General features: G+C 36.5%; 1 protein-coding gene across 2 annotated transcripts in view; it reads left to right on the top strand.

The window, feature by feature from the left end:
* Nucleotides 1-15,168, top strand: part of LOC113708693 (187-kDa microtubule-associated protein AIR9) — a 36,162-nt gene extending 20,994 nt beyond the window's left edge. For both annotated transcript variants that reach the window (XM_072065255.1, XM_072065254.1), the window contains exons 22-38: nt 2,411-2,529; nt 3,707-3,875; nt 4,071-4,155; nt 4,246-4,319; nt 4,401-4,520; nt 5,219-5,414; nt 5,493-5,614; nt 5,938-6,145; nt 8,354-8,427; nt 9,045-9,183; nt 9,500-9,681; nt 10,828-10,983; nt 12,013-12,144; nt 13,159-13,217; nt 13,723-13,755; nt 13,868-13,999; nt 14,812-15,168. In XM_072065255.1, the coding sequence (XP_071921356.1) occupies nt 2,411-2,529; nt 3,707-3,875; nt 4,071-4,155; nt 4,246-4,319; nt 4,401-4,520; nt 5,219-5,414; nt 5,493-5,614; nt 5,938-6,145; nt 8,354-8,427; nt 9,045-9,183; nt 9,500-9,681; nt 10,828-10,983; nt 12,013-12,144; nt 13,159-13,217; nt 13,723-13,755; nt 13,868-13,999; nt 14,812-14,988 (2,177 nt within the window). In that variant the 3' untranslated portion in view covers nt 14,989-15,168. The remainder of the gene's footprint in view (nt 1-2,410; nt 2,530-3,706; nt 3,876-4,070; nt 4,156-4,245; nt 4,320-4,400; nt 4,521-5,218; nt 5,415-5,492; nt 5,615-5,937; nt 6,146-8,353; nt 8,428-9,044; nt 9,184-9,499; nt 9,682-10,827; nt 10,984-12,012; nt 12,145-13,158; nt 13,218-13,722; nt 13,756-13,867; nt 14,000-14,811) is intronic.
* The last annotated feature ends 1,215 nt before the right edge of the window (nt 15,169-16,383 follow it).

Raw genomic sequence — 16,383 nt, 5'->3', positions numbered from 1 at the left:
ATTCTCTCTAGCACATCCAATCATCCTCCCCGTGGTCAGTTCCTGAAACTCACAAAAAGAGGGGAAAAAATTAATCCGACACATGAGATCCCTAGTTAATTTACTTATGGACAGCAAATTGCATGATAACTTTGGAACATGAAGAACTCTATGAAGTGTTAGAGTAGGAGAGATGACAACGGAACCTATGCCAGCTATGACGGATAATGATCCGTCAGCAACCTTGACCCTTTTATTGCCTGCACATGGACTGTAGGTAAAAAATAAATGTGACAAACTAGTCATATGGTCAGTGGCCCCAGAATCAATAACCCATACAATCCGTGGACAAGATGCATTTGATGTTTTACATGAAAGAGCAATAGTAAAAGGATTACCATCTTTAGCAAAAGAACAGAAAGGAGTGAAGCTTTTTGGCTCAGTGACTGAAAATTGTGGAGACCTAAAGAGTTTGTACAGTTGGCTTAATTGTTCCTTTGTGAAGGCTGGTGTCTCAGAGTTAGTTTGTTGCTTTTGAGAATCCTCATTCACAGTCTGCAACACCTTGCTATCACCTCCATTTTTCTTCTTGAAATTCGATGGTTTCCCATGTAATTTCCAGCAGTGTCCTTTGTGTGCCACGACTTTTTACAGTATTCACACCAAGGCTTCCTTCTTTTATCTCCGTCCAAATCTGTCCCCTTAGAAACCAATGCCGAAGTCTCAACTTCATCCTCTGCCTTGGACTTTAGCATCACCTTACGCCTTGATTCTTCTCTTCTGACCTCAGAAAATACTTCACGAATGGAGGGGAGAGGCTTCCTGCCCAAAATACGACCTCGCATCTCATCAAGTTCTTGATTTAGTCCGGCCAAGAAGACATAGACTCTGTCGTTCTCCTCCCGTTTCTTGTATTGAACACTGTCTGCACGGCAGTCCCATTCATCCTCATAACAAAGATCCAATTCCTGCCATAAAGTTACCATCTGATTGTAATAGGTTGTAACATCTCTATCTTCTTGTCTTGATTTCCATAATTTCGTCTTGAGATTGAAAATTTGAGACGAATTCTCTATATCGGAATACATATCCCGGACAGCGTCCCACACATCCTTGGCTGTGGGCAGAAATAAGTGTGGCTTTCCTATCGCTGGTTCCATAGAGTTTATCAACCAAGCGATAACTAGAGAGTTCTCTGAATGCCATCTCTTCAAATTGGGATCTTCAGCAGCTGGTTGTTGAATTTCTCCAGTAAGGTGGCTGAGTTTACCTCTGCCATCGATAGCCAGCTTTACGGATTGAGCCCATTCCAGATAATTGGAACCATTTAATTTATGAACGGTTATTTGTAGAGAAGAAGAATTTGAAGCGGAGTAATCTGTAGTTTGGATAACTACTGAAGATGAGGATGAGTCTTCTCTTGTGTGAGCAGTCGATCCAGTCATGGCTGCTCGGTAGTTCATGGCAGGAATTGGTACAGAGCCGGAGCTCTGATACCATGTAAATTTTAAAAGAAAAGAAATGAACAAAAAACTCTGCTTTCCTTTATTTTCCCACACACTAAATTTGCTTACAAGGTAGGCATTTATAGGACAACCCTATCATAGTTCTGCCACCACTTAAGGTAATAGAACCATGATTTTAGGGATTACATAATCAACTCATATCCGATCTATTCAAACTTGATTGATCATAAGCAATAAAATCCCATAATCATGGGAGGTAATATCTCTCATAATCATGGGAGATAATTATGGAAGATAATATCTTCCATAATCATAGGAGATAATATCTTCGACAATTTATCATTTTCCACTCAAGCATTGACCTTGGAAAGATCTTTTCTCCCCCTATTTCTTGAAGCATGCCTCAGAAACATCTTGTCTCCATTTTCTTGATCTGATTTTTCTCTCCAGGTGTCTGCCATTTGTCCAATATGTCAGATGTTGTTTGACACGTTTGTAGCCTTCTATGGAAGTGTTATTAGCTTTAGGTTTCTTATCGTACTGATGCTCCTTTAGCCTGGTGTTTGAACTATCATCATTCCTGACACTAAAACTTGCTCTTTTGATTTCCATTTTCATGATTGATCCTTTTTTTTTTTTGCAGTCAGCTATATTCAATTTCTTTTTGATGATGCATCTTAATATCAATTTTGCCCATGCCTTGCGACAAGTATAATTTATTTATTTATTGGGTTTAAGGTAGACTCCATCCCTTACAAGGAGGAAGGGAAAGGGGACGGCTTGAGAGTCGAACTAGGGACCTCATAGTCATGTGGCTAATGTCCCTACTAGCTGTCTTGGGGATTGTGGCATATTCTTTTTCTACATACATGATCTCGACTGAAATTAAAATTTTCTTATTTGCCTTGTTGTCTAATAGACTTCAACCTTGACACTGTGCTGCTGAAATAATATTTGCCTTCTAGGAAGCCCAAGATTGCTTTCTTTACGGATAGTAGGAAGTGCGATTGAGGGCACCACAGTAGAGGTTGAAAAGAAATACTGGGGTGGTGACGAGGGAGACTCTGTTTTCCGCTGGATCCGGGTAATATAAGTTGCTCTACTAGTATCTGCTTTTACTATTATTTGTTTCTTTATTGTTCTCCCCCTGTGCACAAAAAAAAAGGGGAATATTTGAATTAGGGTCCCTTTCATTTTTTTTTTCAGAAAATTACATTTTGCCCCGAATTTTTAGTTAGTTTTACAATAGCTTATTGTTTTCATATGTACGTGCTTATCTTTTTGGATAAAGCTTGAAATATATGGTAATTAATGAAATTGCACTGTTTATACTAGCAGTCAAATATGAATTTCTATTAAATGGGTTGTAGTTCCATGGATAAACAATTGATAGTTGATTTGAGAACCCACTAATACATAATAAAGAACAAAGCAATTGAATGGATACTATGAAATTCTGAACGGTGGTCGCCAACAGAGTGAAAACAAACTTCTGTAATTTGGAAGGGTCATGATCAGCGGTGGAGACTCTTTTGGCCTGCATTGCCGGCGATGATGAAGAGGACAATGAATATGAAGAATCATAATTGTTGTCCCTTGGAAAGTATATCTCTTCCTTCGAATGGAAGTGCTGGCTGGCTTGATTTGCTGTATTCGATAATTCTGCATAGTTTGCCCTATTCCTCTACATAGCACTGAAAACTTTAGTCTTCTTTATTTTTATTTTTATTTTTTTAATTTGCATTTAGTGGTGGACCTAAGGGTTTATCATTACGAAATAGTCAAGGCCTGGATGATCAGCATTGAGCAGTGGCCTTAGTCACCTTCACTAGTTCGCCCCAGCACCACCAATCAGTTAGTTGTAATTTCAAGGAAAAACATGCGAGTAATCAGACTCTTAGAGCTTTTATTTTCTTTCAAGAATGTGACTTGGAGTGGAACAAAATGATTGGTTTTCATCATGTAGATAATAATGTTTGTCTAGAGTAATGGCTTAGTCAAAAGGAAAAGGAATAAAATGGATGTTTGTAGACCTTAATTGATTTGGCTTAGGAAACTTAACCACAAAGGATCAAAATGTAACTTCAGGTCTTTTAATTAACTTAATACTGACTACAAGTGTTGTTTTAAGAAAGGAGTTTATTGGACGAAAAAGTTTTACCACTTTGACAAGTATTTCATGTTTCCACATCTTCTTATGTGATTTACTACATGAAGTTTAAACTGCAATGTAGGCTAACTAGTTGCAGTAACTTATGCAGACTAGTTCAGATGGCACCCGCTATGAAATTTGTGGTGCCACTACTCCATCATACATGCTATCCCTGGATGATATTGGTTTTTTCATATCAGTTTCATGTGAGCCTGTCCGAAGTGATTGGGCCCGTGGGCCTATCGTACTCTCTGAACAAGTTGGACCAATTGTTGCTGGTAAGTGCTTCAGATTTCTCAGCATCAATATCAATTTGTTCATTCGGTTATTGCCTTGTCAAGTGGCAGGCATCAGCTAAAATTTTCAGCTTGTTCACAAATGAAAGTTTAGTTGAAATTCTGCTGATGTCTTCTTCTTTTTATTTATTAATGCATTAGATATTTAGATGTGATTTTGATTTTTTTTTTTTGCAGGCCCACCAACCTGCCACTCACTCGAATTTCTTGGATCCCTAGTGGAAGGGGAGCATTTGAGCTGCGGTGCTTCTTATAGTGGAGGGTGAGAAGTATTACTATGAATTTAAGGATGTCTCCACTTTCAACTTTGGGAACTAATGAGGTAAATTATTGTTAAAATTTTGTTCTTCAGGGAGAAAGGAGATTGCCTGTGTGAGTGGTTTAGAGTGAAGAACAATGGAGTCAGAGAAAAACTAAAAGCTGGCGGTATGCTTTCTTTTGTGTTATTTAGTCCTCTTTCTGCTTTTCAGATGATGCTTGCTTGATTCAGAACCTGTTTGGTGACAGAGTTTCTTGATTTGTCAATTGATGATGTTGGAGAGTGCATTCAACTTATATACACCCCTGTGCGGCATGACGGAATGCATGGAAACCCTGTGATTTTGACGTCTGATCCAATTGCTCCTGGTAAGGGATTTGATAAAGAATCAGTGTCGCCTTTTAAAATCTTCACAATTTTAGCCATTTACATTCTGAGGTACCTTGTACATCTTATCTTTTTGTAAAATCCAACTTTTTTTCCATGAAAGTGACAATTTTGTTACCATTTTCTCCTTCACTTTAGCAAAATTCCATGAAGAATGTGTCTATCACTGTCAAGTCATTGTTGAATCTCCTGATAGTTCACTTAAGAATCATTTTTTTTTCCAAATACACTCTTAACAATGACATTTGTTGTATTTTGTTGACAAATGAATATAATTTGGAAAATGCAAATAAATGTATTTCAAATTGCTAAAAGTTGCATCAATTTTCACTCACCTCCTGGGTTTACAATGGGATACTGGTTTATAATTTAGTCCATTTTGAAGGACTAATTGAACTGTATTGAACAGTCCAAGTTTGAAATATATGATATCATTGTTTGTACTTGTTGACAAAACTCCTGCTGTTCTCTTCATTTTCATGTAGAATATCAGAGTAAAAGTATCTTCAAATATAAATTCATCCATGTGTAATTATTCATTGTTGCTGAGTGTGATGATTAGAGTCAATTGTATAGTGGTTGGACCATCATATGGGCTCTTTTGGTCTCTTAGTTTCTTTTGTGATTTTGGTAATTTCATAATGAATTTCTTGTAACTTTGTACAATTCTCACCATAAGGGGATCCCGTTGGCTTTGACTTGGTAATTCCTGATTGCTGTGAGGCCAAGATGGTTGTTCCCCAGAAGAGATACATTGGAGGAAAAGAAGGTATTGGGGAGTACATTTGGTACAGAACGAAGAGTATGCTTCATGCATCTGCTCTGATGGACATGACTGATGCCACCAACGATGTTTGTATATGTGGCAAGACATTGTAAGTACACTTTACTACCTATAGACTGTTTTAACTATTATTGAGTTAGTATATACTTGGAAACTCATCTCTTGGCAGGTCATATACTCCATCGATTGAAGATGTTGGAGCTTATTTAGCGCTGTATTGGCTTCCAACGAGGGCAGATGGCAAGGTTGGAAAACCACTGGTATCACTTTGTGATTCTCCAGTGTCTCCAGGTAAACGGACATATTATCTTTAAGAACTTGCATTGTTACACTGGATTAAAAAGGACATGGTCAACCTTAGCTGGCATCAAGCACTCAGAGTTGATTATTTGCTTATCAAAACTATCTTATGCTTGTCCCTTCAAAAAGCTTGATCAAAATCATTTCAAACAAATAATACTTGATCATTGTGGATGCTTCTTGTTTGGAAGCTGGCTCTAGTGAATTATGTGGTCTGTCAGTAGCTGTCTGTTTCCCTTGCAAGAAAGCATAAATGTGTCATGATAATTTGTTTTGAGGTTGTGCGTACTGTGTCAAATTGAAATATGTAACAGCTTTCCCGGTACTTTCCAATGTTCGTGTGAAAGAGGTGTCTACTGGAATCTACCTTGGTGAAGGAGAATATTTTGGTGGATATGAAGGATCGAGTTTGTTTAGCTGGTATAGAGAAACAGATGATGGAACAATTGCTCTGATTAGTGGAGCTAACTCCAAAACTTATGAAGTCACAGATGAAGATTACAATTGCCGTCTGCTGTTTGGGTAAACCATTTTCGACCCCTTGCTTTTGGAGAGTTATTAATAAAATGCTTAAATTTTTTGCAACTGACTTGCTAAAACACAAATTGCTGGCATTGAGAGAGCCAAGTGTGTTACTTTCTTATTGCTGATTAATACTTCAAGCCTGACAGTCAGATTGACTGGTGCATAGCCTTCACAAAGAACTTGCCTGTTACAGAGAACACAAACTAGGATTGGTGTACTCTGTATCTTTGAAGAACACAAAGGATATTGCTTAGCAAGAAAAGAAAATGGACAGATTTTTTTTTTTAAGTTTAAATAGCTTTGCATGGATTTGGTGAATAAAACATTCTTACCTGTCTTCTGAATTTCTTGATTTTTAATCACAATGAAACAAAGTCTGTTTTTGATGAGGCAAAAGAATTTATTCCATGAACCAAAGTTGCGAGCTTGTTTTTAAATGATTAAAATGGTCAGCAGTATAGACTTGTTTATCTTTCCAGAGAGTTAAAATGATGCATTAATGTTGCTGTATCCCATCTAGTTTGCCGGACATGGGGCACAAACGGTTGCACCTGCAACCGTTTGTGCCGGTTTGTGCATTTTCTAACAGCGCGTAACATTTTTTGCACATCGCGTAACTTTCTTTACACATGGAGTAACTTTAGAACAATTTTTTGTGGGCCCCACACATGGCGTGAAAATCGAGTTACATGCTGTAATCTGAGCTGCACAAATTTTTGAGGCCACATCGTGGCCGTGAACCTTCAGGAACGGTTGTTTCTGACAACCGTTCCTGCCCCATTTCCCTAGTTTGCCATATAAACTCTAGCTAAGTTTGTGAGATTGCTTGCTGTCATCCAGGCATTGCTACATGCTGAATGAAATTAGAGTTGCATGTTATTGGCGATTTCAGAGTTCTGATATCTTAATTGTGCAAAATCTAAAGGGGTAAAAGGTGGTGATAATCAACTCTTGCATAAGTTGATTGCACAATATTTGATGACTGGCTAACTGTGAAATGGTTGGAAAAGTTAGTTGCACAATACTCAATGATGAAGTCTAGCATGTTGCTGGACTGGAGGAGAGATGGAATGAAAGCAGCAACAAGCAAATTGGAGCATGAGGAGACAGTGAATGGCTCTGTTGAAAAGTTCATTCAGGAGCTTAGAAGTTCCATAGCAAGGCTGCATAGGCAAAAGAAAAGGAGAAATAAAGTACTAATACGCAGAATTTCTACACAAGGATGAAAGTTTTGTTTCTAGCTCAATCTGTTGGTTAGATTTTCTTAGCTATATGTTTATTGAGGCAAGCTCGTCCTTCTCTGAGGCATGATAGTGGTTTCTAAAAAAATTGTTGTTCTTCGTCCAATTTGGTAATCTTTGTTTAAATGTTTACACGTACAAGAAAAAAAGCACACAACATGGCAGAAAAGAACTAAATTAAAAAGTGGGACTCAGTAAGTAAATGCCAAATTTTGGATAGGCTTAGTATATATGACCTTGTCTAAATTATCAACTTGGCTAGGATTGAAGTACTGATAGTAAATACTTTCTGTACTAGGTAAGCATTGGCTTCTTTTAATTGGATTACTTAATACTAACATGAAATCTTTGAGTTTGGCTAAAGAAAAATGTATCACAGATTTTATTTTATTGGTCCATTCAATACTACTGGGGAAATCATCAAGTTTGACTAAAGAACATATGCCCGCAGATAGCGATGCCAACCTGTGAAACAGGTGTGGATAAGAAATGTGAAATATGGGTCATATATTGGAGTGCAGAGATTTCAAGCATTATATGTTGCTAAATTTCTGCTGCTTACGTCAAAGAAATTACAGCTACCTACCTGCTGTGGTTGAGCGTCAAACTTGCATTTAGTTTAAGGACAAACCTTTTCTAACATTCTGTTTGAGTAGCTTGCGATCAATTATTAATGACCATACTGTTGCTTTTGGGAAAGGGTTATTGTTGATCGGCGTATTATCGAGCTTGGGCACCAACATCTCATAGCAGAGATAATTCTGGTTTGTCAGGCATAGGGGATTTTGCAGGCTAATTAGCATGCAGATTTTGGTTTTAAAAGTAAATTAATACCCCACATACCATCCACCAAGTTTTTTAATGAGTTTTCTCTTCAAGCACTACAAATCATGCAGCTTTTTTTGCTCGATATTTTTACTTCATTTAAGGAATCAAGTTATATCATATTCTGTGTATGTTTCAGGTATACCCCAGTCCGTTTGGACTCAGTTGTTGGAGAACTTAGATTATCTGAGGCAACAGATGTAATTCTCCCTGGTACTAGATCTGATCTTCTCGTTTTTTTATTCATTCTACATTTTTTGCCTTCAGGATAAAAGTACAGTTGGGTTCACTTTGACTTTACACTGACTCTTTTGCAACCTTCCATGTGGTACTCATCTTGAATGGATGCATATTTTGTTTTATGGGGTTTACTAAAATTTTATTTTTTGTGCATGTGATCTTCTAAGAAACTTAGGATGGATATCTTCTGTTTTTCTTGAGCAATTTTTCCTGGTCAAAACTTATCATGCTTCAATAGCTAATAATTTAATCACTGTTCATTAGTAAAAATGACTACAAAATGCTTTCTAATTCAAGTAGAAAGTGCCTTTCAGTTTGAAAGCTTTACTTCTTGTCATGAAAATATGTATGTAGGACAACTCTAGTAATTTGCAAGGCATCAAGTAGGACAGGCAACTTTGCGCATGAGCTTGCTTTGTTTAAATAGTGGTTACATTCTACACTACAAGCATTTGACCATTTCCTGTCATATATTTGAAGCTAATTTCTCACTATTAGGGTATCTATTCTGCTCCGCATAATGTAGAGGTATTTGTAAAATAGTTGTATTTCCATCTCAACAAGCACCTAAAATTTTTGTCATCCTTCAGAGCTTCCAACAATTGAGATGCTTGTGCTGACTGGCAAGGCTGTTGAAGGAGATCTGCTAACTGCTATTGAAGTTATGCCAAAAAGCGAAAGTCAACAGAAAGTCTGGGCGAAGTACAAGAAAGATGCCAGATACCAGTGGTACTGCACCCACCTTTTTCAGCTTCTGTTGACATTTTTTATCAATATGGTCTTGGCTAACATACATGTCTAAAAGACAAATTATGTCTATTTATTAGTGGCTTGATTTTAGGTCGGTCTTGATAAATTCTCGAATAAACTACATATTCCTTCAAATCCTGTCTGTTCTTAATACACTGGATACACTGCAATAAACTTTATGGACCTAGTTGTTTCAAGCAGTTTGATTGTCTTGGATTGTTGAACATGGTTACAGTCTAAAAGGTTGACGTTGTTTTGTACTTATTATCTGTGCTAAAAATAAAGTGTCCTGCAGGTTTTGTTCCTCAGAAGTGATGAATAGTAGGTCTTTTGAACCACTTCCATCACAACAATCATGCTCCTATAAGGTGCGGTTTGAAGACATTGGTCGCTGCCTGAGGTGTGAATGCATTGTAACTGACGTTTTTGGAAGATCTAGTGAACCTGCTTATGCTGAAACTGATTTTGTTGTGCCAGGTAGTGAATCTCTGATAAGATATCATTTTGCTCTCTTGAGTGAAATGTTAAGGTTAATTTGATGTTCTTCCAATGCCATTTTTCAAGTGCTACACTCTGTATGATTGTCCACGTGCTGTCTTTACAAGTTTTGTTTTAAGACAACAAAGAAAAGAAATCTCAACCCTTGCAAGAGTGACAAGTATATAATGCATTAGGTATCATACCTTCACTTCATAGAGCTAAAGTGATTAATGAAATTTTTAGGAACCAAATTTGTTCGATCTTTAAATCTCAAAATATCAACATCTGATGGCTGATGTTGCTTTAATTTTCCATAGAATGGTTATTATGATCTGGGACATCATATAGATCACTTTGTTCATCACAATCTATAAATAATACCTTTGGTGTCATAAAATTCAATTTTTCTAAATTCCTTTTTGCTAGTTCTTGTTACACTATGAAAAGCTTGCTATTTAAGCATGTTTTTCAGTTTACATCTACGACATAAAACGTAGAAGCACCAGTGCTATATATTGTATATTTAGTCTTTGCAAGAAGAATCGAAGACATACATGTTAAACTTGGCCATCATCTATAAAAAGCTTTTAATGGCTCTGAGAAAAGACAACAAAACAAGGCTTTTAAGCATTTCGCAATTATTTGCTTCTCGGAACATTACAAATGATTAGATATATGTTTAAAACCTTGGAATGTCATAAATGCGAAAAATTAGTCTCCAATGGAATGTGAAGAATTAACCTTGGAATGTGAAGAATTATTCTACAATGAAAAATTATTCTACTATTTTAAGACGTTAACCTTGGAATGTGAAGAATTAGAAAATTTTATACGGAAAATCACAGATCGCCAAATGTAGATTAAATAGTACAGCAGGTATACAAAAATTATTACCCAAATATTTTGACTTGCTTCTTTGCACAGAAATTGCAATTCTGTTTTAGAATAATAATTAGTAATATATGTCATCTATACAGTAAGGACTTTATGAAAAAATGCATGGTAGAAACTCAAACCTTTTTTTTAATGTATTTATATATTTATATTTGTTACCTGGTGATAAATCATCTCTTTCTCTCTCTCACTCTCTCTCTCATGGGAGAGTGAAAGCATCATTTGGTTGAAATGGTTTATGTTTTTCAGGGATTCCTAGAGTGGATAAGCTGGAGATTGAGGGTAGAGGTTTCCATACCAACTTGTATGCTGTACGTGGCATTTATAGTGGAGGAAAGGAGGGCAAAAGTAAAATCCAGTGGCTTAGGTCGATGATTGGAAGTCCTGACCTCATCTCTATTCCTGGTAACAAAACTACTGAGTGGATTCCCATTATTTTCTTTTTTCTTCCTTGTTTATCATTTCATTCTGTTGTAAACGAGAAATGGGGGACAAGTGAATGGCAAGAAACAAAAATATGTAGGACTCTAGTCTGTGCAGACCACGTGTCTTAAGGTCACATGTCTCAGTTGTTCTAACTTCGAGGATTCTTCAACCCCTTTTTTTTTCCTTTTTTTTTGGAAAAGAGAACAGATCCTGAAAAAATGGAACTTTGTTGTTGCGTCTTAAATATGCGATGTCAATACACTTATCTAGGGTTGAAAAGTCATTGTAACAGCCTATCAAAAAAGAAAAATTCTGAATTGATGTTTTTAGCAGTTCCCGTCCTAAGGCATAGCATGGCAGTCAACAACAATTTCATATTTGCATAGGGTGTGACTGTCTTGCCTTTAGAAACTCTCAACACCTGTTCAGTTTGTTTAAAGCCTGGAGCTACACTAGGTGTAGGATTCTAGGTAACTTGTAGTGGTTCTTAAAGTGGCTCCACTGAAACATGACATAGCACTTTGTCCTACGGAACGTGTACTTTCCAGAATTTCTGCTGGCAAACTGCTCTAATGCCAACTGGTTAGCCTAACACCTGAACAACTGGCCAAAAGCTTATGCCTAGTTGCTAAATGTAACCTGCTTAATTTACCCGGCAAACATTACTTCCATCCTATTCGGAACACTTGATGGTTTAGGGCAACTAACACGGAGTAAGGTGGAATTCATTGCGAGAACTGGTGCTTAACATTACCGGAAGTGCCATGTGCTTCATAAGCTCAACATAACAGCCAATAAGTTTTATTATTCCCATGAAAAAGACTAAATGGCTTATAGATGTGCATTCTGATGAATAATAATTTACTAGACAAGTAGAACTATGATAACAAGTAGGTTTACGTTTACATTGATTTGCATCAACATAAAAAAGGAGCACAATGATCATGATGATGTTTCATAAGCCGCTGGTGTTTTATAAATTACAAGAGGAATGTCTATTTATTGCAGGGGAGACTGGAAGGATGTACGAAGCTAATGTGGATGATGTGGGCTACAGGCTGGTAGCAGTTTATACTCCAGTTCGTGAAGATGGAGTAGAGGGGCATCCTTCTTCTGTATCAACGGAGTCCATTGGAGTTGGTAAATTTAAATACTTCATTTTCTTCCTTTTTGTTAATATTCCTTTTTATCATTATTTTCCTTAACTGGTTTGTTGTTATGACGTGCAATACCAGGGGCATAGTTGATGCCTTTTCTGTATTGCCTTCATTGAACAAAGCACCATTTCTTCTTTGGTCTTGGTTTTTCTTCTATTGTATTTTGATGAAATTAAATTGAGAATCAAAAGTCTCCTGAGACCAATTTAGATGGACTTGTTCGGAAACCCATACCTCCACAGTTTCAGCAATTCATCCTTGACTTTTTTCCTCGTTACATCAGCTGGGTTGGCCTGTCTATCTTGTATTATCGCTTCCGTTTCCTGGTTTTATTTTCTAATTTTTAGGTTTTCTTTAGTCGTCGTTCTTTGAAGAAAACTTATGGCTGGTTGTTACTGGTTCTTTGCTGTTTTTCTCCTTTAAAAAATCATCTTATCCATAGAAGTCATCTTCAATTTCAAGTTGTAACTTCACTTGGAAACATTAGGTATTTGCAATTCCGTGGCCTTGTGGCTGCTAGGTGACCATTGAAAATATTTGACTTGTGTATTTATTTGCTTTTTTTTTTTTCCTGGGGCAGGCCTTGTGGATGTCTCAATTAAGCATTAGATTTTGCTAAGGACTTGATTTAGAGTGGAAGGGGTATTTAGGACAAAAGATTAGTTTTCATTTTTATGTTTTCCCAAAAAAGAAAAAGCAGGAACTTTTTTAGGAGGAGAAGAACGGACTGGAGCCACAATGGTATGTGGAATTATCATGAATCAAATCCGCATGCTAAGATGCGGAACAAAGACCCTGGACCATTAGAATATACTCATTTCTCTAATTTAAACTTCTACTCCTTGGTGCCAGTGATTTCTTGCAACTTTTTATTTTCTTTTTCTGAATGGAGTTCCTAATAGATGACATCTTTTTCTGTTCAACTGTATTTTGTTGGTCTTCTACACAAGATGGATTATTTCATGCCACCACTTATTCATATTTGGTCAAATTGCAGAACCTGACGTTCTTAAAGACGTGAAGATGAAGCTCGATCTTGGATCCGTAAAGTTTGAGGTTGTTTTTGCATTTTATGCTATTTAATATATGGTGTTGTTTCTTGGTTCACTTGATATGCAGATATTTGATTTGATGTTGCAAAGCTATGCTATCCATGAGCACCTTTTTTCTGTTGGTCATTTGTAATCACTAGAGATGATAGTTTACAGCTTTATGATTTGGCTCAGTGAGAAAAACACCATCATCTTAATTACTTTTTATGACCGATGTCATCTGTTTAGCACTTCAAAATGTACTATATGTTTGTAGCTTGTATTTAGGTATTTACTTAAAAAGGTGCCCTTTTTTACTTTCTCTCTAGTAAACATGAATGTACATCATCCTATGGCTTTGATGAGGATGTGCTTTTGAATGTTGTTGATGTACCTACAGATGGTTCTTTTTGCCCCTTTCGGGTAGGGGTGCTTAGTGATGTGTCTGTTGGTTTATAATTTTATGTGCCTAGATGGGATTATGACTGGTTCACTAAGAAATTATTTACTGTTTTGCATCTTCTAAGCAGGTGTTGTGTGACAAGGATCGATCTACTAAAAAGGTGGGTATTTTGTATTCCTTGTTATGTCAAAGCTAATCCATGTGGTCCTGTTAACCAAGGTGGAGAAGAGATGAACTTAATGTCTTACCACCTTTAGTTTTCAATGCTGCAGGATCCTGGACTTGGAAATTTGGAAAGAAGAATTTTGGAAGTCAATAGAAAGAGAGTAAAGGTCGTGAAGCCAGGTTCTAAAACTTCATTTCCAACTACTGAAGTTCGGGGAAGTTATGCCCCACCTTTCCATGTGAGTTTTATGTAACGGCTAAAGAGGTTTTACATCTCCTTGCAAATGGTTTTCTTTTGCAAACGACTCTTATCACTTTAGTGTATGGTTGTGCATGTGTAATCTCTATTGTTGTGGGTTTCCTCTCTGTTCTAGTGCAACATTTGTGAAATATGATTTTTCACTCCAAGATTAGCTAGATAATGTCTTATAAGACCTTTGGCTGGTGAGTTCTTGTAAACGTGAATTTTCACACCTCTCATGTATTAATGCTGGCAGATGGCAAAATGATTATGTTTGCACCCAAACACTTCCCAGAGGTTTTCTTCTCATATATAATATCTTTTAGAGTTTAAATGTTGGAATATGTGCACTTTTGCTAATTTTGTGATCTACATAAAGAAATAAAAGATAAAAATAAAACATTTCAGTAAGAAAATGAGAAAAAGATATAAAATCTTGTATTTTGGAAGGTATTTCTTACCTCTCCAATTGTTGGATTGGAATAATCATGTCTTTCATTCTGGCTTTAATGTTTTTTCACACTAAGGAGACAACAAAGCTGATTCTACTTCGAATAATGCATATATGCTGTTTCTCATGTGATACTAATATTTATGTAGTCTTTAAATTGATGATGACTGACAAGGCCTCTTATATTAATATATGCAAATATGAGCTGTCTAGACATTTGCAACCCTTGTACGGGTTGCCTATAGGTCTGACTTTGGCATGACAGAAATTAATATAATCTCTGTTTATGCTAAAAGAATGAAAAAGAAAAGAAGCGAGTAAAATAAGTTGATATCAAGTTGAGAATTCTTGTTTTGCAGGTGGAGCTATTCAGAAATGATCAGCATAGACTCAAAATTGTTGTAGACAGTGAGAATGAAGTGGATTTGATGGTGCAGACACGGCATTTGCGAGATGTTATCGTTCTTGTCATCAGAGGCCTTGCCCAGCGATTTAATAGTACATCTCTTAATTCTCTGCTCAAAATAGATAATTAGTTTTCATCTCATAAATGTAAATGATTTCAGAATAGTTGTAAAAGGATCAATTTTACACTCCCTATACATCGTTTCTACAACTCTGTTTGAGGATTGGTTTGTTGTATAAAACACCTGTTCATCATTGTAGTTGGACATTTTTGTGTAAGATATACTGTTCTCTAATGGTGCATTTCCTCATGGTTTTGGCCCTTTTGTATAATTCATTTTGAGTTCGATTTGAAAGTGTTTAGCAAATATGTTAGGAAATATGCGTAAACCAAATTGGCTTTGATCTCGAGATAACTGGCTTGAAAGGGTAAGGTTGAATTACATTTGGATGGATTACTTTCTTAAGTGCAAGATTTCCATGCATGTATATCTGGCGGGATGTTCTTTTCAATATTCTGCTTAAGATGTTAGTCCTAGTTAAAAAGAATAGCAACGGTACATAATAGTAAATTTTAAATCTCAAGGGTGCCTGCCTCTACCCTCCCTCTATTAGACTTGCTCATGGTGGTGATTTTGGTCTGTACATTTGTAAACATCGTTGGGTATTTGGTTGAAATCATTGGAAGATTTGGTTGAAAGGTGATCATCATTGGGTATTTGGTTGAAATCAGAAACATGGCAGATCTAAATTTGGAGCTTTGTAGGAAGAATGTTGTTATGTAAGATGTGTGAGCATTATTGATCATATGCTGCAAAGAACACTATGAAATATGTAATGGATCCTATGCAGCTTGTCCAAGGGTGTCTGCTTGTCTTGCATGTTGCTCCTAAATGTAACAGCTACTGATTTAAGTCTTCTGAGGCATCAAACATGGAGAAACGAACTCAAACAATGAAAGTGATATTTAAACTTTGTCTAACTTTGAATAATTATTTGTAAAAGTTCTAAATAATGCTTAGCAAAGTTACTATTGGTATTGTTTATGTAGAAAAGATAAAGTCGAATAAAAATTGTAATGGCAACTTGTGGGGTAGTAGGGTAGAAGAGGGGGGGGGGGGGGGAACTTTTGTAACATGGAATAGTGGATGGGGGAGAGCTTCTCCTCTCTGTAGGGCAGGAAGGGGCATTGGCCACCAAGATTTTACAAATATTGATGCAGCTCTTCAAAAAATTTGAAATTTTTATTTATATTCATGTAGAAATTGGAATTCGCTCCCACTAAGATTTTAGAAATCCTTGTATATTTCCTTCAAACATTAAATGTCTTCTTTAATGGTGCTTATGTGAATATTCGAGGCCTGGTTTGTTGTAGGCAACACTTATTTTGCAGTGTACTAGTACATTTTTGTACAAGACACTTTTTTCATGGTGTTTTTCCTCATGGTTTTGGCCCTTTTGTATTATCTATTTAACCCGTTTCTACTAACAACTATCTAGGAATTCATGAATAATTGAATTTGGGC

This window comes from Coffea arabica, chromosome 9c (genome assembly GCF_036785885.1).
Source record: "Coffea arabica cultivar ET-39 chromosome 9c, Coffea Arabica ET-39 HiFi, whole genome shotgun sequence".
In the NCBI taxonomy this organism is placed as follows: domain Eukaryota; kingdom Viridiplantae; phylum Streptophyta; class Magnoliopsida; order Gentianales; family Rubiaceae; genus Coffea; species Coffea arabica.
The sequence above is the reverse complement of the archived record's forward strand: the minus strand, read 5'-3'. Positions and strand labels throughout refer to the sequence as shown.